This window comes from Molossus molossus, unplaced genomic scaffold, assembly GCF_014108415.1.
Source record: "Molossus molossus isolate mMolMol1 unplaced genomic scaffold, mMolMol1.p scaffold_m16_p_1, whole genome shotgun sequence".
Taxonomy (NCBI): domain Eukaryota; kingdom Metazoa; phylum Chordata; class Mammalia; order Chiroptera; family Molossidae; genus Molossus; species Molossus molossus.
Window position 1 is genome coordinate 111,152,924 of NW_023425344.1, and position 23,669 is coordinate 111,176,592.

The 23,669-nt window shown below is 40.4% G+C and overlaps 1 protein-coding gene across 3 annotated transcripts in view; it reads left to right on the forward strand.

The window, feature by feature from the left end:
* The first annotated feature begins 3,615 nt into the window (after positions 1 to 3,615).
* The window catches only part of TRDMT1 (tRNA aspartic acid methyltransferase 1), a 74,393-nt gene continuing 54,339 nt past the window's right edge, over positions 3,616 to 23,669 (forward strand). Inside the window, exons 1-3 of one of the 3 annotated variants that reach the window (XM_036251834.1) lie at positions 3,616 to 4,521; positions 6,008 to 6,199; positions 9,530 to 9,691. Coding sequence is in view for 1 of the 3 variants with exons in the window: in XM_036251826.1 (XP_036107719.1) it covers positions 19,263 to 19,326 (64 nt within the window). In the remaining 2 variants the exon portion in view is untranslated. Of the gene's footprint in view, positions 4,522 to 6,007; positions 6,200 to 9,529; positions 9,692 to 19,224; positions 19,327 to 23,669 lie in introns of those variants that run through there. The other 2 variants (XM_036251841.1, XM_036251826.1) reach the window with 2 other exon arrangements.

Genomic DNA, 23,669 nt, shown 5'->3' on the forward strand with positions numbered 1-23,669 from the left:
CTAGAAATCTCTTTGAATCTTTTTTTGGGGGGTGGGGGGAGACAGATTATAGTTTCCCGTAGAACTATGTGTAATTTATAATTTCATCAAAGTCTAATGCACAGTTTATGACCAAGGAAAGAGGAGGTGGTGAGTATGTAGAAGGGACAAAAGATGTTAATTAACATGTGGAGGGAAAACCGAGTGAGAAAGTTATGCCTGTTAGACAAAGGCGTGAAGCTTCGTTTTCAGTGTTGGTTCACCTGATCCAAAACACAAAACAAAACCAGCCCTTCCCTGGCCAGTTTGGCTCAGTGGTTGGAGCATCGGCCTGTGGACCGGAGAGTCCCAAGTTCAGTTCCCGCTAGGAGTATGTACCAAAAAACAAAACAAAACAAAAAACAAAACCAGCCCAGATATAAAGACCGGACCTTATTTGAAAGAGACCTAACCAGTCTATGGCCATACCATCCGGAATGGGCCTGATCTCCTCTGAAAGAGACGTAACTGATACTGTTACAGTTTAGTGAAACTATCACCAAAAATCATGCAGGATCCCTGGCCCATAATGTTGTTTTTCCCTTTTTTTTTTTTTTTTTTTTTTTTTTTAGGGTAGAGAAGAAGGTCCTGTCACTGGAGAAAATTTGCCAAGTGCTTTGGCGTCCTAGAAAGGTACTCTGCCAATTTTGATGATGTCATCTAGTTCCCAAGCGGTGGACGTTTTCTTCAGGAGACATTCAGGTAAGGGGTCCAATGATAATAACTGTTCAACAGCACAGTTTTCTTTAAAAGAACTGAACAAGTTTAAAACATAATTTCAGGTTTGTGTTTATAATAACCTATGAAGTTGGAAAGGAAATGTCATTATCTATAGAGCCAAAATCTCTTTCCTGTATATTTGGGGTAAATGAAAGAAGTGTCCCACTTATCTCAAAACCAGTTAATAAACTGACTGATCTTTCCAAAAATTTGGGGATGCTTTAGCTCTGGCATACCAGTGAAGTGGTATTCTTTAGAATCTTAAATATTTAATTTACTTTTAAATATGTTTGATAAATTCACAGTTTAAGATATACCTCATCAAATTTTGGTCACTGACAGAGATCATTAAGATTTATAGAGGTTAGCCCTGCCCGGTTTTGCTCAGCAGTTAGAGTGTAGGCCCGTGGACCAGAGAGGCTCAGGTTCGGTTCCCGCTAAGGGCATGTACTTCGGTTGCAGTTTGTCCCCGGCCCTGGTTGGGGTCGTGTAGGTGGCGACCAGCCGATGTGTCTCTCTCTTTCTCTCACATCGATGTTTCTCTCTCTTCCTCCTTCTCTCCCTCCCACTCTATCTAAAGATAAATGCAAAAAAAAAAAAAAAGGTCTTCTGGCGAGGATTCAAAAAAAAGATTTGTAGAGGTTAGAAGTGAAAATCAAAAGACCAAGTCTTAGAAAAACAATAAACCTAAGTCAGAGTAACACTCCCTGATGTCATGTGTCGGATGGAAAGCCCATGCTAATCACAAAGTAAAGCTTTAAACGTGAGTGGTTCTTTAGATGTTCATCTTTTCCTCATAGGCAGCTTTTGTTCTTATTAAGCGACTGACATATCACTCGGGATTAATTTTGGGGAGCTAAAATGTATTTTAAAATTATGTTCACATGAAGTCAAAAAAGTGTTAGCTTTTATTAGTTGTAAGATGATCTTGGACTCCCATGTGTATTCACATAAACTAGTCTTGAGGCAAATTAAATAAAATATATTTTGTGTTGTGTGAAAACTATTACTTTTTGCATTGTAGGCATAACATTTTAAGTGTGAACATTCAGACATCGACCTATGTGTACAGATATATGCAACTCTGAGCTTTTGCCAAAAATGTCCCTAATTGCCTTGTGATAGTTCTGGAGGGGGTACGTAAGTAAAATCAGAATTTGGACTTATAATTAGAAGATCAAGGAAGTCTCCTCGGCTGGTGTGCGTGTCCTTGTGGATCCCAGATACTGCTGTGACAATTATATAAGACGGCATAATGATAAAACTATGCAAGGCAACATATAATTAAAATATATTAAAAATTACAAGAAATGAGTAAAGCAAGACCATTCTGAGTAAACTGTAGCCAAATAAAGGGATTGACAACCCTCTTGATAATTCTATTGTGGTGATTTCTAAAAGATTGCACAAGGTTTCGTATTGGTAATTAGCTAAGTACTGGAAATCTGCCCTCTAATGGGACTCATCTGGATACGTGGCATGGCGCAAAAAATATCATGGAACTTAAGCTTAATACAGATCCAATACATTTTCTTCATAGCATAAACTATGAAAAATTGTTCTGATACAATATTGTAATTTATCCATCTGCCATCTCTAGAACTTTAGGAGTTTAGACATATGTGAAGAGAATACAGTGCAGAGATATTTGCATGTCTAGATGAGAGTTTTTCTTTTGTTACCTCTGGGTTGGTTTTCACAGTCCGTGATAACTAGGCACGCTGGGATTTCATTACTAGAATCAGAGTCTGGCCCAGATAGGGGCTAAAGGCAATCATCATGACAGCCTGCATATGCTGAGTCCCTATTGTATGCCAAGTGTTAACTAATTTACCATGTGTTAACTTATGTAATGCTCACAGCAGCCCGGCCCATTGGACATATGAAGAAAGTAACAGTAAGTTACTTTCTCTGAAGCACAAAGTAGTAACTTACTTAGGCTCACACAGCCAGGAAGTGGCAGACCTGGCATTTGAACCCAGGACTTCTGGTTCTAGGCTCCACACTCTAAACCTCACTGTACTGTGGTACCTCACATGCCATGGTGTTTTTGTACTACTGTTGGTGACATGCGCAGGTCTCTTTGACATTCTTATCATCATGTCCAAGTATCTCTTTGGACTTATATTTTCCTGTTCTGTTGCAGCAATAGAATCCTTTTGAATTCAGAGAATATGATGTCCTTAATGAATCATCAAGGCATTTATGGACAGTCTTAGGGGTTTTCTGTGGAGATTTCATTTCTGAATTCTGACTCAGCTCACCCGAATGATTTGATATGTATGGCATATGACGCCTGCATTCAATTAAGTGAATAAAAGTCCTTAACCACATTTGCTAGTGGAAAATAAATAAACTGCCCACATTTTTGGAACACATAACCCTAACTCTAACCCTAACCCATACTTACTCTCTATTAGTTTGGATTTTAGAGAGATTTATTAACACGTGGGGTCCTAATAGTGTACAGTCCAAGAATCATGAGTGGTGTGAAATGAGAGGGTCAGTGAAGTACAGGACAGCCAACATTCTCAAGGCCAAACTAAAGCAACATTCCTGATAACACATATGAGCTTACTACCCAGCTTTTAACATTTCTTGCACAACATTAATTTTATTGTCATTGCATATAAGATTTTTTCCCCAAGAAATGCTCATCAACACCAGCTCTGTTTTAAAATAGAGCATCTTTAAAATACTTCACATGTGCCCTGGCTGGTGTGGCTCAGTTGGTTGGAGCATCATCTTGTACCCTGGAAGGTTGCCGGTTTGAATCCCAGTCAGGGCATATAACCCAGGTTGCAGGTTTGATCCCCAATCGGGGTGCCTCCAGAAGACAACTGATCAGTGTTTCTCTCTCATATCGATGTTTCTTCCTCTCCATTCCTCTCTCTCTGAAATCAATAGGAACATATCCTCGAGGATTAAAAGGAAAAAACAAAGTACTTCACAGGTGCACAAGGGCAAGAGCAACGAATATGACAGACAGTCTTTTGTAGATCTAAGTAAAAGAATGCATGCAAGTGCCAACCAGCCGATGGAATTCTAACTCAGTACAGTAGTGGCACAATTCCTTAACAGACTGGCTTATTCTGAAGAGAAGCAATGACCCCCTTCAGTCGATGTATTTTGAGTCCTACTGTGTACACAGCCCAGCTCTCTGCTCGGTGCTAAGGACTCAGAAATGAATCTAGCACCTTCCTTTGACTCAGAGGGAATCTGGTCTATTTCTCTCTTCTCTGTGAAGTCATTTTATCTCCAAGTCTTACACGATCCTTTTGCCATGGAGACCTAGTTGAACAATCATTCCTTTTTAAAGTTAGAATGAAATAACATCCACTTTTTCTCTGGATTCCATGGAAATGTAAACGTTCCTGTTTTGTTGTCCTTGATAAAACATAGCATAATGACTAGTTGCTGGGTTACTACATAAAATACAGGCCCCAAACTGCACTGGGGAAGAGAAGTTAGCAATTAAGTAACGGAAATGACTAGTGGGTTTGAAACCCAGCACACTGCCCATGTACTTAATAGTCAGGCATCTAGGTTACTTAGGCAACGTTTATCACTAAGGAAGTAGTTTTGGTGACTCATACTCATACGAAGTGACTTCTCTCAAAACTGGTGCATTCAGGGACCTTATCATTATGAATCTCTTTTTCTTTGGACTGGGACAGAAAAAAAGTACATTTGGATGGCCTAGGTGTATTACTTAGTAGCATGTTATTCACTGGCTGGCCCGTATTTTGAAAGTTAATGGACCCATGGTGATCAGAATAAAAGGTCAGTGGTTTCTGCAAAATATTGCTATATTAAGTAAAGGTTAGAACTAACAGCTTATTTTCTAAGCAGAAATGTTATACCTTTAATACTATTTCTTGCAGTTGCATTTTGTTATTTCATGTGGTATTTAAAATACTAGTCACACTTTTGATAAGCTAGAATACTGAGAACTTTATACCATTACATAAAATGCCTTATTTTTTCAAAGAGATGAAAAATGGAATTAAAGTCTCCCCTGAGAGTTGTCTAGAGACGATCGTTATAAAAATAAAGGAGCTTGGCCCTGGCCGGTTTGGCTCAGCGGTTAGAGCGTCGACCTGCGGTCCTGAGAGACCCGGGTTCGGTTCCCGCTAAGGGCGCGTACCTCGGTTGCAGTTTGTCCCCGGCCCTGGTCGGTCGTGCGGGTGGCAACCACTCGATGTGTCCCTTCACATCGATGTTTCTCTCTCTCTCTCTGTTCCTCTCTCTCCCTCCCACTCTACCTGAACAAAAAATGGAAAAATGTCCTCCGGTGAGGATAAAATAAAATAAAATAAAATAAAGGAGCTTGAAGGAAACGCCGTTGCCAGTTTCTTGCTTCAGATTTTCTTTCTGTCTGCTTGATGTTCCGACAGTATCAGCCTATTGACAATTGATTTTTTTTTTTCCTATGTTGAAAAACAGTAGAGAAGTTGTGGAAGAAGTTAGTTAATCCAAGAGGTATAGGTCGATCTGTGTTTGGAGAACTCTGTGGAAGAGCTGATCGTTGACAGTTAAAGAAGATGGGGAGCCACGTGCCTGGCTGGCTGCTGGCGTTGGGACAGGCGCTCTGGTCTCTCTGTCAGCCTCCCGGTGCCTGCTCTTGGTGCGCTGAGCCTGCAGTTACCTGTTACTATGTCTTTTGTCCTAACTCCAGCAATCACGCCTTGAGTCGCAAAATGTAGACAGTGTTACTTTAGTTGTTTTCATTTCGCTTTCAGTGTAGCTCTTTTCTGTTTTTAATTTTGCAGCTGGCAAAGCTTGAAAAGACAGTGAGTCATGACCATTATTCTTTTCCCCTCCAGATAGAAGCCTTCAGTGTGAGGCCAAGGCACTGGGCACCATTTGTGTGATCATGAACCTTAGCTCTGAACTTTCAGTGGGGGCCCTCTAAGGGAACATGTGGGAGAGGTACTCGCCCTGGGGTTCCCAAAGCGTGGGCCCCAGACCAGCAGCAGCATCAGTATCACCTGGAAATTTGTTAGAAATGCCGACTATCTTCCCCCACTCCAGACTGATCGAATCAGAAACTCTGGGGTGGTGCCCAGCAATCTGTGTTTTAATAAGACTTCCAGATGATTCTGAGAAATACCAAAGTCTGAGAATCATTGTTCTAGTGAACTGTTAGTACTTGTGGCCACGGAGAATATGAAAAAATGCATGGGTTGGAGAGTGGGCGCATTGATGAGTCTGCTTATGAGGAAAGGAAGAACAGAGAGAGAAACCATTTTACCTCTTGGAATTCCAGAATGAACAAAGAAGAAGCCGGGAACTTAATCAGCAGAACTAATTGCTTGCATGAGCCTTTGCTTCCTCAGAGAAGAGTGATCCAGATGATGAGGTTACGGTGAAATATATTGGCACGGTTCTGAAATTCCAAAATCATCTCTCTAGTGAGAAAAGGCATGTCTTTTCTTACTAAAACATAAATTCAACTCAGGTTTGTAAAATTCTGTGATTCTTGTGTTGCATTGATTAATCCAACTTATTTGCTTTTTTTTTTTCTTTATTGATTTTAGAGGGAGAGGGAGTGAGAGAGAGAAACACTGATGAGAGAGAGCATCGATTGGCCACCTCCTGCATGCCCCCCATTGGGAATCGAGCCCACAACCTGGGCATGTGCCCTGGTCGGGAATTGAACTGGTGACCTCTTGGTGCGTGGGTCGACGTTCAACCACTGAGCACACCGGCCAGGCCCAACTTGTTTGCCTCTTGAAACCCCAGTCCCTGCACCTGAAAACCATATGCACTGTTACACTCCATGAATCATCTCTTTGGAATAAAGTGAGCGATTCAATATATGTTTGAGGATCTGTGAGGCATTCTGAGTGTGGAAAATGTATAGCATCAGGATCAAGAATGATTAATATAAATATTGATGGTAAAGAGAGGTTTTGAAGTTGATAGCAAATGGGTTGATATTTCAACTTCTCTTTTATATCTGCCCCTTTTAGTTCTGGCCTTGTCATGGATCAGTTTGTGGTGCTAGCAAAACACAGGTTTTAAAAGCTTTTAATCTTAGTTTTCCTATCAAAAACATAGTATGAATGATGCCCACTCAGAGAATCATCCAATTTTATTCGGATTAGAATATGAAATTGCAGTTTTATACGGTCAAACACTACACATTTTAGATGCTGTTGTTATGTGATGTCTGGGCTGAAGAGGCTTTGTGATGACATAGTGACATCATCCAGGAGCTTGAATAAGTGTGGACGTCAGCAGGTTGTATGATTACAAAAAGTAGCTCTGTTTACCTTTCTACTCATTCTCCTTCAGTGGAATGTTTCCATTTTCTCATGAAATGGGGGAGATCCACATCTGTTTTATTAAAGAAAGCAAGCCTGGTATTTTTTATCCTTTGAACTGAGAGCCTACATTTCACTCACTCTTTTGTGGAAAGATAACAGACTCTGTTGTCAGACTACCCGGGTAAATTCCCAGATCCTCTGCTTAGTAACAGCACAACCACAGAGAGAAACCTCAGTTTTCTCATATGTCAAATGGGGGTGATGATATTACAGAGTTGCATGAAGACGAATGACAAATGTGAATAAAATACATAGGAGAGTGCCTAGCACAGTGTAAGTGCTCAGTAATGCCAGCGTTATTATTAAACTCTAGCATGAAGAGGAGGATGAAAGCCTGTGTCTGAAAGTCAAGGGCAGGGGAGAATAAAAGAAAGGGGCAGCTGATAAAATGGTGTGATCATTTCGCAAATGCAAATTCAAGGCATTTCCATGACTTTTCTGGTCACTCTTATTAAAAATCAAACAATTCTTTGATCACTTTAAATTGAGGAAATTAATCATGCTCTTCATAATCTGCATGTTTGTATGATAATTACAATTTTGCTTTAAAGTTATGTCTTCCTTCCCCTACCTTGGATGTTGGAGGCAAGGAGCCATAGAAAATGGGAGTAATGGATTTCTCTTCTCTTCCTTCCCTCCCCTACTCGCTCCCCATCTTGCTAAGAGTTAGAGCTCATAGACAGAAGTGGGTGAGGGAGATAAAGTTCTTACTTGGCAAGTACTGTGAATTATCTAGGATTTGTTTATACCTCTGGTTTCGGCATGCACTTAAAATAGACTATTTTCCAGCAGGTGCTTCTTTGGAGACTTCTCATCATTGGGATGTCTCTCCCAAAGCTCCCTTGACACACCAAAGTGCATTTTTTTTAACAACATTTTTTTTTTCTTTATTGATTTTTAAACAGAGAAGAAGGGAGAGGGAGAGAGAGAGATAGAAACATCAAAGAGAGAGAACATCCATTGGCTGCCTCCTGCATGCCCCCAGCTGGAGATCAGACCCACAACTTGGGCATGTGCCCTGACCAGGAATCGAACTGGCAACCTCGTGCAGGGGTCGATGCTCAACTACTGAGCCACACTGCCGGGCAAGAAGTGCATTTTTATTTCAGCTTCCGTGGCACCTAGGAGTTTTTCAGAAGTACACTCCTTGCTTCTGTTTGCTCTGCTATCTTCTTTCCAGAGGGAGATTCTTGAACAGAATCTGAGACAGCTGGCTCTCTCTTGCGTGGCTTAGATCTGGTCCAAGGGAAATACTTTACATTCTAAAACTCAGAGGGTACCCTCTAGAGCAGTGGTTCTCAACCTTCCTAATGCCGCGACCCTTGAATACAGTTCCTCATGTTATGGTGACCCCCAACCATAAAATTATTTTCGTTTCTACTTCATAACTGTAATTTTGCTACTGTTATGTCTTAGGCGACCCCTGTGAAAGGGTCGTTCAACCTCCAAAGGGGTCGCGACCCACAGGTTGAGAACAGCTGCTCTAGAGGGTATTATGCAAAGTAAAATAAGTCAGACAGAGAAAGACAAATCCCATATGATTCACTTATATGTGGAATCTCAAGAACAAAATAAATGAACAAACAAAACAGAAACAGACTCATAGGTACAGAGAATAGACTGAGGGTCACCAGATGAAAGGGGATTTGGGGGCCTAGGTGAAAAAGGTGAAGAAATTAAGAAGTACAAATTGATAGTCACAAAATTTTTACGTAGATGTAAAGTACATCACAGGGAATATAGTCAATAATATTGTAATAACTACCATAGTGCCAGGTGGGAACTAGAAATATCTCGGGGGGGGGGGGGGTATCAGAATGTCTGAAGGACTTAACCTGTGCTTGCGGTGAGCAGCAGAGAGCCCCACAGATCTTCTGGGGAGAAGCATGCTGGCAACTTTCTCCAAAAACCTTCATCTTCAATAATTGCCAACTGTTTTTACCTTCCACGTGGGTAAACGGTTGTAAGAATGTTAGGGAAGTCTTCCTGGAATCTTCCTTTGGAAACGTTGCATTATACTGTTATATTTCACTTTGGAATTGGTGTCTAAGGTTTGGTACTTTTAGTCACAATTTGCACTTGACCTTTGACTAAGGGAAAAGGGAGTGTGTTACTTGGGAAGTTCTGCCTTCCCAGACCATGACCTGTTGCAACTGGGACTCTCCGGAGTCCCCTGCTAAGTGGTTTTTCAGATGTTGATATTTAATCTTCTCATAGGCAAATTTTTTTTTTTTCTTTTCTTAAGAGACTTCACATATCACTTGAGACTAATTCATGTTACTGTTTCAGGAGCTAAAAATGCATTTAAAAATCATGTTCACATGAAGTTACTGTCAACTTTTATCAGTTGTAAGATGATCCTAGAATCCTGCATGTACTGAAATAAATTACTCGAGACAAATTAAACAAATGCATTTTGTATTGTGCTTAAATTATTTATTTATTTATTTATTTTGCAGCATAACTTTTTTTTGTGAAATGTGAAACTTCAGACACCGTCATATGTGTACAGATAGATGCAACTCTGAGCTTTTGCCAAAAACGTCCCTGATTGCCTGGTGATCATTCTGGAGAGAGGATGTACATACAATATGAATTTGGACTTGTAATTAGAAGATCATGTAAGTGTCCTGTGTTGGTGTGCTTGTCCTTGTGGGTCCCAGACACTATTGTGACAATTAAACTTCACAATTTCCAGGAATTTGGTAATTTGGTATGTTAGGTACATTTCTCTAATACTTCTTAATATCAATTTGGTTATTTTTTGAAATGTGCTTGATTGGCATGGTGGATTTAGGGTGGTAAAACTCTGAAATAATGACTAAATATTCACTCTGCGTCCATCCACCCAGAGGACTTCTGCAAGATTTGAACTTCCTACTACAATTGCCCACAATGGTAGCTTTTGGATAAATATAACAATAATAAAACATTGGCACAACTTGGAATTCACAAATAAAGCAATGTCTGTATTTTTGTTACTGATTATGGAAAACAAGAGAAATGTTTAATTTTTGTATCTTGAAATACTTTCAATGTTATTACTTTGAATATTAATATGCAAAAATGTTCATTATATTATCCATGTAGTGAAAAACTGAAACCCCTTAAATGTTCATTACCGAGAGAGTAAAAATACAAATTTTTGTGGTTTATGTACTACAGAAACAAGGCAGGAAAAATATCCAGTAAACTGTTAAAAGTGGCTGGTTTTTAGGGTTAAGGATGGAATCAAAAGTGTTATAGAAGGATGTGCTTTTTTCTTTTTTATACTTTTGAAATTTGTTTTATCCCTCAAAATTAGCATTTTTCTAAATTATTTCTAAAATTCAGAGAAAAATCAAGATAACACTTCAAATCTGTATACCTCTTTGATATAGTGAATGAAATTCATAACTGGTAATGTTAAAATGTTAGGTGAAACAAGTCAGGATATAAAATGTAAATGCAAGAAGATTATGATTTTGGTAAAATATAATTAGTGCAAAGGCCAGAGTTAGAAACATCAAAATGTTAGCCACAGTTCTCTCTGGTGGTTTTAAAATATATATACATTTCTTTTTTTTCTAAACGTTAATAAAAAAAGAAAAAGAATGGGCAGAAAAGAGGATCTTACTCTTGGGTTCGGCTTTCAGTATGCTGGGCATTTTTTATGTGTGTTTATTAGGTCTCTCACTTTTGTGACAATAAATAATCTGTTTTTCAAATAATGCCTCATCTTTCTAGGGTATAAGTCATATAATGAAACTACCATCTAAAACTAAACTCTATAAGGATATATAAATAAGGCTCTTTGGTGCATTCTTTCCCCACCCTATTCAAGGATTTAGTCCTAAAATGAAAGGCATAAAAAAAAGGTATGACATGCAGATTCTTGACATTCTTTCCTAGCCAGAATGATTTTTAACTCCTAATGTGATTTTTCCCCCTCAAAATATATACTGACTCTCTTCTTTCACTTATTATCTGATGCCTTCCAGACATTAAATAAACAAACAAAAAAACTGAATGTTTTCTTCCCATTTCTGTTTTTAAAAATGTGATTCTGTGATATGTAAATAAATCTCTTCACCTGGAGAATATTGATTTATGTGACATTGAGCAGATCATATGAAGGTTTTTTTTCTTTGTAAAAAATAGAGTAATAGAAAAGCTGATGGGTCTAGAATGAATTAATACGCATTTTAAACATTCATGAAGTTCTTTGAAACTTACAGACTCTATTATCATTTATTATTGATATTAGCCTATTATTCAAATACGCTTTTGTCATCTTCTGAAACATAGTCGATTTTAGTCATTATGTATTCTCTGAATGACTAAACATAGACCAAATCCCTTTGGGACTTGTACTATATTTTCACTTCGCAGTCATTACCTTAAATGGAAATGAAACGCTGATAGTCTTGATTTGCAGAATTAAGTTTAACTCTCTAATATAAGAGTCATTGGCTTCTGGTGCATTCCAATTGTGAAGTTGTACTTGTGTAGTATAACGTTTTCATAAGTGACTCTGAAAGCTGATAAAGTAAATTTTAATAAATAACAAAGTTGGTTTATTTTATTTTTTTCTTACATGGTGAATTGGTACAGTAAGGGCAGCTCTATGGAACTATCACTGTTGGATCAAATGAGAAGGATGCCAGTGGGTCCTGTTGTGCATCTAAACGAGCACCTAACTAGCAAGGGTAAATGAAAACCCTTACAGATACTTTTTCTTTGGATTTTGGTTCGTCAGTACTGACAACTGTAACAATGAAAGAAAAAAAAAAAGACTATGAAAAAGGATAAGGGCTTTTATGGAGTGTGTGTGTGTGTGTGTTTCCTTTTCCTGGCCTTGTTGGATCTGGTTTGTGGGATTTGGTTACCTCGAACAGTTCTGAATGTTTGGGTAAATTACTAAAGAAAAGAAGTAAAGGAACAACAGCTCTGGAAGCCGTTCCATTTTTGTCTCCTCTATTCCATCATGGGGCTTGTTTTTCCACCTGTGAAATAATGAAGGCTACACTAGAAAACAATGAGGAACTACATCTCGTTAGATAACGTGTAACTTAGTCTCATGGTAGTACATCCTTTGTGGAAACATACTAGGAAAACAATTTTCTCTATGTAATTGTTAGAAAAACAGTTATATGTTATGCTGTGACAAAGTTGTTAAGAAAGTGGAAGGAAACCAGTATCTATTGTTCTAGGCACATTATATATATATTCAATTAATAATTGAATACGGACAACTACCTTGTTACCAAACGTTACTCCTGTTTCATAGATGAACAAAGCTAGTATTAGGAGCAGGATTCATATTAATCCATGTTTTCTAAGACCCACGGGTCTTGCACTTTATCAAGTTGTCTTTGCAGGAGTGACTGGGCAGAGAATCTATTATAAATGTTCGTAATTAGTCTTCGAGATTGTTCCTTTTTGGTGAAGCAGAATTAACCTTTCTGTCCGACCTTTAGAACATGCATTGCTGTATCACTTTGGGTTTCCTTCATTGAGCTTACAAATTGCCTTCATTTCTCAGGCCAATCTGCTCGATCTCAGGAAGCAATGTATTCCGCCCACTCGGGCTGCTTTAGTTTGGACCCTCGGCTGTGCCTCAGGGCACAGCAGGCATGTATTAATTTATGCTATTCTGAAAAGACCTCTGGAAGAAACTTGGGTTGGAATGACCTGTTCTCCACCTAGTTGAGGGCTAGGGCATGTTACCTAAATCTCTGGATCTCCGTGACTTCATCTCTAAAACTGAGGCTGGATGAAATCAGTGGTTTACAACCCATGTCCTGCAGGGTCACTTAAAGGCAGCTATAGTGGTCGGTGGGGGTAGGGGACCTGGGCCCCCCACCATCCATGCTACCCAACACTACAGCTGTGTGTGTGTACACGTGTGTGTGTGCTTACTCTCCCTCTCTGCCCCGATTCTAGGTGACATTTTTTAAAACAAATGGTTCTATATCTAAAAATAGTTGGGAAAAAACTAAGGAAAGTAGCTCTAGCTGGGACTAAGTAAAGTCGGTTTCTTCCAGCTCTAACTTTCTGTGAGTGGATGAAAGCAGTTTTAAAGACAGAGAATTTGACTATTTTTAATTTAACTAAAATGCAATGTTTAAAATTTACTGCAAACTATTTTTATATTTTATTTTTAAAATTATTTTTAAATGATTATTTTTAGGAATAACCTCAAAGAGAAAACTCAATGTTAAAAATCTATGTACTTTGAAATGGCAAACTATAAGACAAACTTCATGGTGTCTGTGCTGTTCATCAGAATGTCTATAATTCTATTCCTCTTTATTCCAATTAAAAAAACACTACCATGAGACTAAGTTACACGTTATCTAACGAGATGTAGTTCCTCACTGTTTTCTAGTGTAGCCTTCATTATTTCTTCTTTGGAGGTAAGTGTAAGATAGTATTCACAACCAAAAGTCACTAGACTATATACCTCACAACAGAAAAGTACCACTCTGCCCAGCCAGTGTGGCTCAGTGGACTGAGCATCCTCCATGGACTGAAAGGTCCTGGTTTGATTCCTGGTCAGGGCACATGCCCAGGTTTCGGGCTCGATCCCCTGTCGAAGGCATGCAGGAGGCAGCCGATTGATGTGTATCTCTCACATCAATGTTTCTATCTATCTTTCCCTTCCTCTCTCTCTAAAAAATCAATAAAAACATATATTTTTTTTTTAGGAAGAAAGAAGAGTACCACTCTTTTAAGACATCATGAGTGTCATCATTTTCCATCTGTTCTTTTTCTCTTGGAAGTTTATCACGTCACTGAGAGAACACTCTGCTGTTTCCTGTTTCTTTTCCTTTGTGACAGTCTGTGAATAAAGGTGACAAAACTAGAGAAAGATCTTTGGCTACAAGATCTGCTTTTTTATTAAATAAATTTTTTTTCTTTTATTGATCTTAGAGAGAGAAGAAGTGTGAGGGAGAGAGAGATAGAAACATTAATGAGAGAGAACAACATTGGCTGCTTCCTGCACGCCCCCCACTGGGGATCGCGCCCACAATCTGGGCATGTGTTCTGACTGGAAATTGAACCAGCGGCCTCTTGGTGCATGGGTTGATGCTCAACCACTGAGCCACACTGGCTGGACCAAGATCTGCTTTTATTTGAGTTCCTTTCACCCCATATTGTTAGGGCACTCACTTTAAATCAGGGTTCAATAGGCAATAAGTAAGCAATTGGGGCACATTTCAACCCTATTCATGTAATGATGGGCTACCCAGAAAGGTCATGACTTCCAGAGACTGTCACTCTCTAGCATCTCTTCCAGCAGAAACTTCTGTGATGATGGGAACGTTCAGTGCCTTTACTGAGCAGTCAGTAGTCAACAGCCACAGACGCTGTCAAACACTTGAAAGGTGCCTCGTGTGACTGATGAGCTAAAGTTTGGACGTCAATTAAGATAATCATCAAATCATCAAATGTGACTAGAGGCTACCCTACAAGAGAGAGATATACATTGATCAGCTGCCTCCTGCATGCCTTCGACTGGGGATTGAGCCCGCAACCTGGGCTTGTGCCCAGACTGAGCATTGAACCGGGACCTCTCAGTTCATGGGACAATGCTCAATCCACTGAGTCACACCGGCCAGGCTCATACACTCTGTTTTTAAGGTCACTTGAACCATTTTGCCCTCAGACTGCCCACCTTTCACAGCTTTCCTGGTCGTTCTGGGAGTTAGGAGCTAGGGGGTGTCTCTCTTACTGTGTGTGCTGCTGCCTCCTGACTTCCTCTGCTTCAATGCTCAGCACCTTCAGTCCCGCCTATGGCTTCCAGACTTCAGCCTTTCCTTCACTCTCCTCCAAGCCCCGGCTCCTCTCCCACAAGCTCACCTAAACCCTTCGATGTCTGTGACCATCTGGACCACTCTGTAGCCTGCTCATCTGACCTCGCTTAGGGCCCATGTTCAGTTACGGCTCTGAAAATGGGCATCATCAAACTACAGTGTGATTGACTCCAGGGATCAGAGTCGTGCCATGTGACAGCTAAAGGGACTGAGAATGCTTCACTTAAGAGAAAGTTATTATATAGATACTATTTTTTTTATCCTCTCCCGAGGACATTCTTCCATTTTTGTTCAGATAGAGTGGGAGGGAGGGAGAAAGGGGCGGGGGAGAGAGAGAGAGAGAGAAAGAAACATCGACATGAAAGGGACACATTGAGTGGCTGCCTCCTGCATGACCCCAACCAGGGAGGGGGGCAAACTGCAGCCAAGGTACGTGCCCTTGACCAGAATCGAACCCGCGACTTATTGGTCCATGGGCTGATGCTCTAACTGCTGAGCCAAACCGGCCAGGGCTACATGCTTTTTAATTCTCATTTAATCCTCATAGCAACCGCATGTCCTATTTTTGCACATTTTAGATGGTTGCTAGGCTCAGGGAGGTTATGTGACTTTCCCAACATCACAAAATTAGGAAGTGGCAGATCTTAGAATTCTTCTTTGGCTCTGAAGCTCCCAGTTTGAACCACAACATAATTCATTACAGAACAGGGAGAGTTTTTAAAAAATCCATGCAGAGGGCAAATCTCAAAGGAACTAGATTTTAGGTGACAATGAAAAGGGTTTTTTTAATCATTCAAGCTCCTGACCATCACTTTACTCTGTGAAGTACACTGTGCCTCTCATTAGCAGCTCACAGGCCAAGGACTAACGCGGGCTGACCAGAAACACCGTAACAGGCACTCTGGAACAAGTGGACTCATAAGTGGTAGATGAGCTCTCCGGGACTTTCCAATTCAAGTTTCTTCTGAACGTAATTTCCTCTCTTGGGGACATTTATTGCCAATTTACTCCTATATGACCACTTTTTTTTTTTTTTATTGTCTATGCAATTCATAAAGGTCACCCTTTTTCCCTGTAAAATCAGAATCAACTTATTAATTATTCAAGTTGGCGTAAGCAGGGTATGCTTTCCTATAGGTGAGACTGAATGGGAATCCACGTGATGTTTCACAGGGAAACACAAGATTTCCTGGATCATGGAAACTCAAAGATGATTGCACAAAGTATTTTAAGCATTTGGCAGACTTTTAAAATGTTAGATTAGATTAGATTTCAAGTTGTATAATCTCTTAAATAATTGAGAGTATGCTATTATCATTTTAATATGACCCTTACAATTATATTGTGCCCCTTAATTTTTCTGATCTGCTTCGTGTGTGCCTAACCCTAACCCCTTAATTATTTCTGAAATGATACTTGTGATAAGTAGCATTTTTTTTTTACAAGTGCACTTTCTCTTTTTTGAGGGAAAATGCACTGAATATCCTGAAGTCCAAGTTTTGATATTTGTATTTTCAAAAAGCATGTTGTTTCTCTGATGAGAATATAAACTCTACTGGATTTATCATTGAGGATAACTTTATGGGAAACTATAAGACTAGAAATCTTTTATAGAATTAAAAACACACACACACATTCTTATCCTGTGAGGACATTTGGGATTTTCTTTGGAAAAGAGTAATCATTATATATTTTCTTTATCTACCCATCCTACATTTATTTCTCTTCTGCTACTCCTGATTGTGGCACCCCCCTCCTCCTCAGCTCAAAAAACTTGTGCGGGTGGTCGGAAGAGAACGCACACATAATCCGAGGGGCCTAACATCTACAGATGCGTCTATGGAGGTAGTTGTAAATTATGATTATGGAGAAAGTTTATAGTCTTGAAATGATTATTATAGGCTTTAGAGAAGAAACACTATGTAAAGAAATGATGTGGCACACAAGAAGTCAAAACTGGGCTAGAGAGAACTGAAAGGAGTTAGCGATAGCAGCAGGTAGGATCTGTATTTCAGAGAACCAGGATGGCGATGGCGGTGGATTGAGGAACTGAAACAAGCTGGGGGTTTCGAGCCTGGGAGTCTGGAAGGGAGGTTCCACTTGAACTACGGGTCTGGAAGAATTCTAGGCAGAGTAAAGAATATAACCAGGAAACAATGTTTAGGGAATGCTGAGCAGTCTGGTTTGCAGCAGAGTTCAAGAAGGGGAGAAAGCAAAGTTAACAAATAAAGGTAAGTCTGAGGTTCTATTGTGAAGACCCTTATGTATCAGAGTGAACAGTTTGTAACCAGCCTGTGTGGGGATGGGCTTCTCCCTCCTGTCCTCAGGAGGTTGGTAGTTTTCATGAACTCTTCCACATATTTCTGTCCTGTCTCTCTCCTACAGGGTAAGATCCTTGATCACATTTATTTTGACTTATAGCACTAATGTTTAACTAATTCTAGATTTGTTTAATACCTTGATTATTGACTGTATATAAATCACGGTGACCAAACAGATCCTTTATATGGCCTGGATATCTATTTATGGTACTAATATTTATCTTTAAAAAAATTTTTTTTTTCTTTATTGATTTAGAGGGAGAGGAAGGAAGAGGGAGAGAGAGATAGAAACATCGATGAGAGAGAACATTGATTGGCTGCCTCCTGATTGCCCCTGACTGGGGATTGGGCCCACAACCTGGGCATGTTTCCTGACCAGAAATTGAACTGGCGACCTCTTGGTGCATGGATCGATGCTCAAACAGTTAGCCACACCAGCCAGGCAGTACTAATATATGTAATATATATTAGAAAGGTTTGCTTCATGCATTATATATGATGTTAGTGTGTATATGATTTCTGTGAGTTGGTGTAAGAATACATTTGCTTAGTCTGGCCGATTTGGTTCAGTGGTTGAGCGTTGACCCATGCACCAAGGGGTCACTGGTTCGATTCTCGGTCAGGACACATGCCCAGGTTGTGAGTCTGACCCCCAGTGGGGGGCATGCAGGAGGCGGCCAATCGATGTTCTCTCTCATCGAAGTTTCTGTCTCTCTCTCTCTCTCTCCCTCTCCCTTCCTCTCTGTAAAATCAATAAAGAAAGAAAAAAAAAGAGTACATTTGCTTAAAGCAGATTTTAAAAATGTCTCCTTTCTGGATCATTTCAATTTGAGCAGATAATTAACATGTAGCCAAATCAGGGCGCCCCTTTTCAAGTACTACGTCAGACACAGAACCTTGGAACTCCATGGCCCTCAGCAATGTTTCCCTTTCTTCCTTCCCCTTTATTTTACAGATGAAGAAACCAGGCTCAGAGCAGAGTCACACACACTCAGTTATTAGCAATGCCAGGGCTAAACTCAGTTCTCTGCTGTCTTTATACTACACAACTCTTCCTATCTGAAATAAGTGACCGATAAATGCAAAACTTTTAAAGGCCAATACACATTTACAATTTAAATATTCACAGGACACAGCAAAATGGATCAGACAGTTCAGTTATTTCAGATAACAGTAGTCACACATTTAGTTGTTCTATTAACGCATCTGCAAAGTTTCTGACAAATGATTTCACTTATTACAAGTGGTCTTCCCTAGTTTTTTCTAACAAGAACTGTGGTAGTCATGGGAACAATAGAAATACACTTCACAATGAGAACATTTCATCTCCAGCATATGGCCATTTTTTTTCTTGGTTTGTAATCCAACTTATAACAATTTGGTCACTGGACCATCATCTTAGAGAAGCAAGGCCCTAGCACTTGGAGGTCCATAAATAGTCCTTTATTATATTGACAGCAGATCCTGTGTTGGCTCAAGCTAAAATAATTAACCCCACTAACGATTACAGCAAGCACCAGGGCTCTGCTGCACGTGTGCTATTTCCATACGTGTAGCTCTGGGACTTGTATGGGGAAGAGGCTGGTCTGATTTATTTCCATAGCCCCAAGCACGTGTTATGTGCTCAAGGCTAATGGAAGAAAGGTTGGAACCATTCAGGCGTTCGGGAGACTTGTGGAAAAGCAGCATGCCTGAATAGTGAGTTTTCTGGATTCTAATCTGTGTTAATTTATTTCGAGGCAAAGGCATATGTTGCGTCTCCACTGAACTCAGGATTTTTTCGCTCCCAAGGTCCCTGAAAACACCTCAGAAGGATGATGAAGTGTAAATGAGGCCACGGAGTGGCTGCTGTTCACTGGGGAGACCGCACGGGTATATGCCCTTTGTCCCCCTGCTGACCCCTGCCAGGCCCCAGGCCCCACGAAGCCCAGTGAAAGCCTGAGGCTGAGCGGCAGGAAGGAGCGGAACTGAAAAGCCACGGAACCCGAGACAGGGAGCGGTGCGGGCGGAGGGAGCAGAAGTTGGGGGACCGGCAGGCCTAGTTTCCAGGCGGCGGCGGCGGCGGCGCAGGGATGGAGCCCCTGCGGGTTCTGGAGCTGTACAGCGGCATCGGGGGCATGCACCAGGCGCTCAGAGGTGAGCGCGCGCACAGCGCCTCTGCATTCCGCGTGGGCGCTGGTCCGAGCGCCGCTCCCGGGAGGGGAGGGGCGGCGAGACGCTGGGGGCGGAGACCGGAGGGGGAGGGGAACTCGGTTGTCTTGGAAACCGCCCCAGCGGGCCACCTCCTCCCGCTGCTCCGCGCAGAGTCTCCCCTCGTTCCGGTCCGGAACCCCAGAGAACTCAGTTTGTGAGTCCTGGTCGTCAGGGCTAGGCGGCGAACGAAAAGGGTACCCCCAGAGTGGGAGAGGGGAGCCCCTGGCCTAGTGGGGCAGCCACCCAGAGGCGCGCAGTGGGGAAGGCCCGTGGGGGAGGGGAGGTTGCGGTCAGGTCTGGCCTGGGGACCAGCCCTTCAAAGGGACCCCTGCAATTCAAGGGAGAACTTGGAGAACACCGAGGACTGTAGGGGAAACCCGGAGGCATAATCCGGTCACTTCGATCCCTGGAAAGGAATCCTGTGCGGGTGCGTCGTGTCCAGATGCCCTGAGACGGGAGAAGAGTTGAGTTCAAAGATTTGCTGTGACCTTGCGCTAGATCTTGAACATTTCTGAACCTGGTGCCTGGTTTTAAAATGCGAAAAGCAGTTGTTTCAGGGAAAGATTATTAATTTAAAATAAGGATTATTATAAGGAGTGAAGACAAGGTGCATAAAGTATACATTGTAGCCACTCAAAATATTATGAACTACTATTCTCACTATTGCTTTTGTGCACCTCTTCCATTTTGACGTTTCTAATTTCTTTGGTGCTAAGTTGGAACTGAAAAGTTTATTTTTGGTGGTATTAACTCAAAAATAGGGATTGAGCAAGCTCCTGTTCTGTGCCAGGTACTGTGGTAGGCCCTGGAGATACAGAGTGACAAATAGACTTTGTGCATGTTTATACTTAAATTACTATGACAACTACAAAACTGAAACTTCCCGGCTTCCTTTTTCAGTCCCAAGGGTAACAAGAGGCTGATACTGTATGTTGCAGGCAGTGTGTAATGAGTTGAGCATGTTAGTTTTCTGAAAGTATGTATGGAGTTTTGATTTTAGACTAGATTAGTTATTTCACATTTTTATTACTAATTATTTGCTAGCTCTCAATGTTCATTTGTTGTATCAAAACTTAACATCATGAAAACAAAATTCCAATACTATTTCCTTCCTTGGTTAGTTTTTCCTCATCTTGAAATGTGATTTTAAATGTTGCTTAGTACTTTACCATAGGCTATAATTCAGCCACTCCTTGAATGTTGAATATTAGATAATTCCCCAGTGTTTTGGCATGTATAAAATGTGCTACAGGACATCCTTGGGCATAAATCCTGATTTTCTCTTTAAGCATATATATGTATATATTTTTTTATCCCCGAGGACATTTTTCCATTTTTTGTTCAGATAGAGCGGGAGGGAGAGAGAGGGAGAGAGAGAGAGAGAGAGAGAGAGAGAGAGAGAGAGAGAGAAACATCGACGTGAAAGAGACACATCGAGTGGCTGCCACCCGCATGACCAACCAGGGCCGGGGACAAGCTGCAACCGAGGTACATGCCCTTAGCAGAAACCGAACCCGGGTCTCTCTGGACCGCAGGCCGACGCTCTAACCGCTGAGCCAAACTGGCCAGGGCTAAGCATATTTTTTAAAAGTCAAATTCATTCAATAATAAAAGACTATGTGCCAGTTACTAAGTCAAAATTTATAGAATTTTTTTTTTTTTGGTGGTACGTGCTCCTAGCAGAAACCAAAGCTGGGACTCTCTCTCTGGTCTGCAGGCCGATGCTCAACTGCTGAGCCAAACTGGCCAGGGCTATAGAATATTTTTAAGGCTTTTGATCATATAACAAATTGCTTTTCAGAGGTTTATGAGAGCCTCCCTTAACTACATAGTCTTTGGGATTTGTATTATCCATTTTTAACTTTTGCTAATTTGATAGGGGCAATTGTATAATTTTAACTTTTTGGTTTATGAAACAGTCAAATATTTTCTCTCCTGTCAGCTAATGCAACCTGAATTTGTGCACATTTATTGCTGTTATCATTGCCACCATCCTGCATCTAATCTATGCCATCTCTTATTTAAAATATTGAAGTAGTTTCCTAACTGCTCCTCTGCTTCCACTCTGCTTTCTCCATCCTTTCTCCACATAGCAACAGAATGATTTTTTTGCACAGTAAACTGGATCATGTCACTCCCTTGCTTTACTGGCTTCCATTTCAGGTTAGACTCACAGTCCCATTTTCTTACTAGGCCTGTGACATCTGGCTTCTGTCTGCCTCTTCAACCTTACATGCCACTCCATCTCTGGTTCTCTTTTTCAGGCTCACCGGCCTTTCTCTGTATTCCTCAAACCCCCAGGTTCCTGCTATGTTCTGGCCTTTGCTATAGTCTCCACCCAGAGTGCTCTAACCCCAGACTTTTTCAAACAGATGCCTTTCATTCTCCATGTCTTGGTTCATATGTGGCCTTGAGGGTAGCATCCCTTGGCTGACCCTGTGATCAACAGAGCCTTCCTGCTGCCTTTTTACTGAATTAATGTTACGTAATGTGAGGTTTGAATATTTCAACTATATTCTTTCATCATCTATAATGAAAATGGCCATGCATCTAATTTTGAATATTCTCATGGGGAAAATAATGGGGGAGGGGGTGACTTTTATTCTACTTGTTCTTATATTTGGGCACATAAAAACTGTGTGTGTGTGCGTGCGCGTGAGAGAGAGAGAGAGGCAGGTCAGGGATGATGGTCTCCTTGCTACCAGTTAGCACACCAAGAACACCCATGCTTCCGGGCCATTGTACTTGCTGTTCCCTCTGTGTGGAATGCTGTCTCTTGGAGAGCAACATAACTACTACCTTGTGTTTATTTTATTTTATTTTTTTACTTCATTTTTATTGTTGACACTATTACAGATGTCTCCGTGCCCCACCCCCCACCTTGCCCACCTCTACCCAGCCCCCACTCCCCTTTCCTCTGGCCATTGCCATACTGTTGACTGTCTGTCGGTTAGGCAATATATGTTCTTTGGCTAATTCCTTCACCTTCTTTCATCCAGTCCCCTCCCCCTCACAGCTCTCAGTCTGTCCTGTGTATTCATGCTTCTGTTTCTATTTGTCAGTTTATTTTGTTCATTAAATTCCACATATAAGTGAAATCATATGGTACTTGTCTTTCTCTGACTGGTTTATTTCACTCAGCATAATTATCTCCAGGTCCATCCATGATGTCGCAAAAGGTAAGATTTTGCTCTTTTTTATGGGCCGTGTAGTATTACAGTCTTGTCTGGACTGTCCTCTTCTCAGGGCTTCCCTGACCACTGTTGAAAACTGCAGCCTCTGCTCATTCTTCCTGCCCCTTATTGTTTTATTTTCCTCTTAGCCCATTTTGCTGCCTATTGTACTGTATGTTTTACTTGTTTATGTTTTTATTTAACTACTTCCCTTCCCTTCTACAGTGTAAGCTCCATGAGGGTGGAGATATTTTTGCTATGTGTGGGATTTATTTTCTATTTTGTTCACTGTTGTATTCTTGGCACCTAGAATAGTGCTTGTTGTATAGTGGATGCTCAATAAACATGTTGAATGAGTGAATAAATTAAAGAGCATGAACATTTTATTTTATTTTATTAATATATATATTTTTGCTGCAGGAACAGAATTTTATTCAGGACATCTGTAAAGCAGACGGGCTGAGTCCAAAATGGCATCAGCCAAGCATAAACATTTTAAAAGTTGATGATATTGTCAACTTTCATTTTAAAGGGATATATTCAGTAAACTATGTTATCATAAATATGCTAATATGATATTTAAAACTGCATAATTTATGAGGTGAAATTATTTTAATTTTTTATTACTAGTGAAGTTGAATATTTTAAAAATACCATTTTATATTTATATTGTTTTATGTGATATATTTTTTAAATTGAAAACATATACAATGATTCATTCAGCACATTATTATTGAGTAGTTTCTGTGTCAGTTACTGTGCAGTGTGATGAGGATACAGGATTAACAGGACAACCATGTTCTTTTCCTCCAGAGATTATATGGTCTCCTGGGAAATACTGATGCTACACAGATGAAGGAATTTAAAACTAAAAATAATACATGATGCTCATGCAGGCATAAAAAACTATTAATGATAAAAGATTATATCTTTTCAATCTTTATTCTACCTGTATCTATGACCATTAAATTATAACTTTATGTTTTCACTTGAAATATCTTGAATTTTTTTTCCTGCCATTATATATATTTCTAAACTTGGTTTTTAATGGCTGTGTGATATTCCCTTTTATGGAAGTTTATATTTGTTCAAAGCAGTTACCTATTTTTGAAA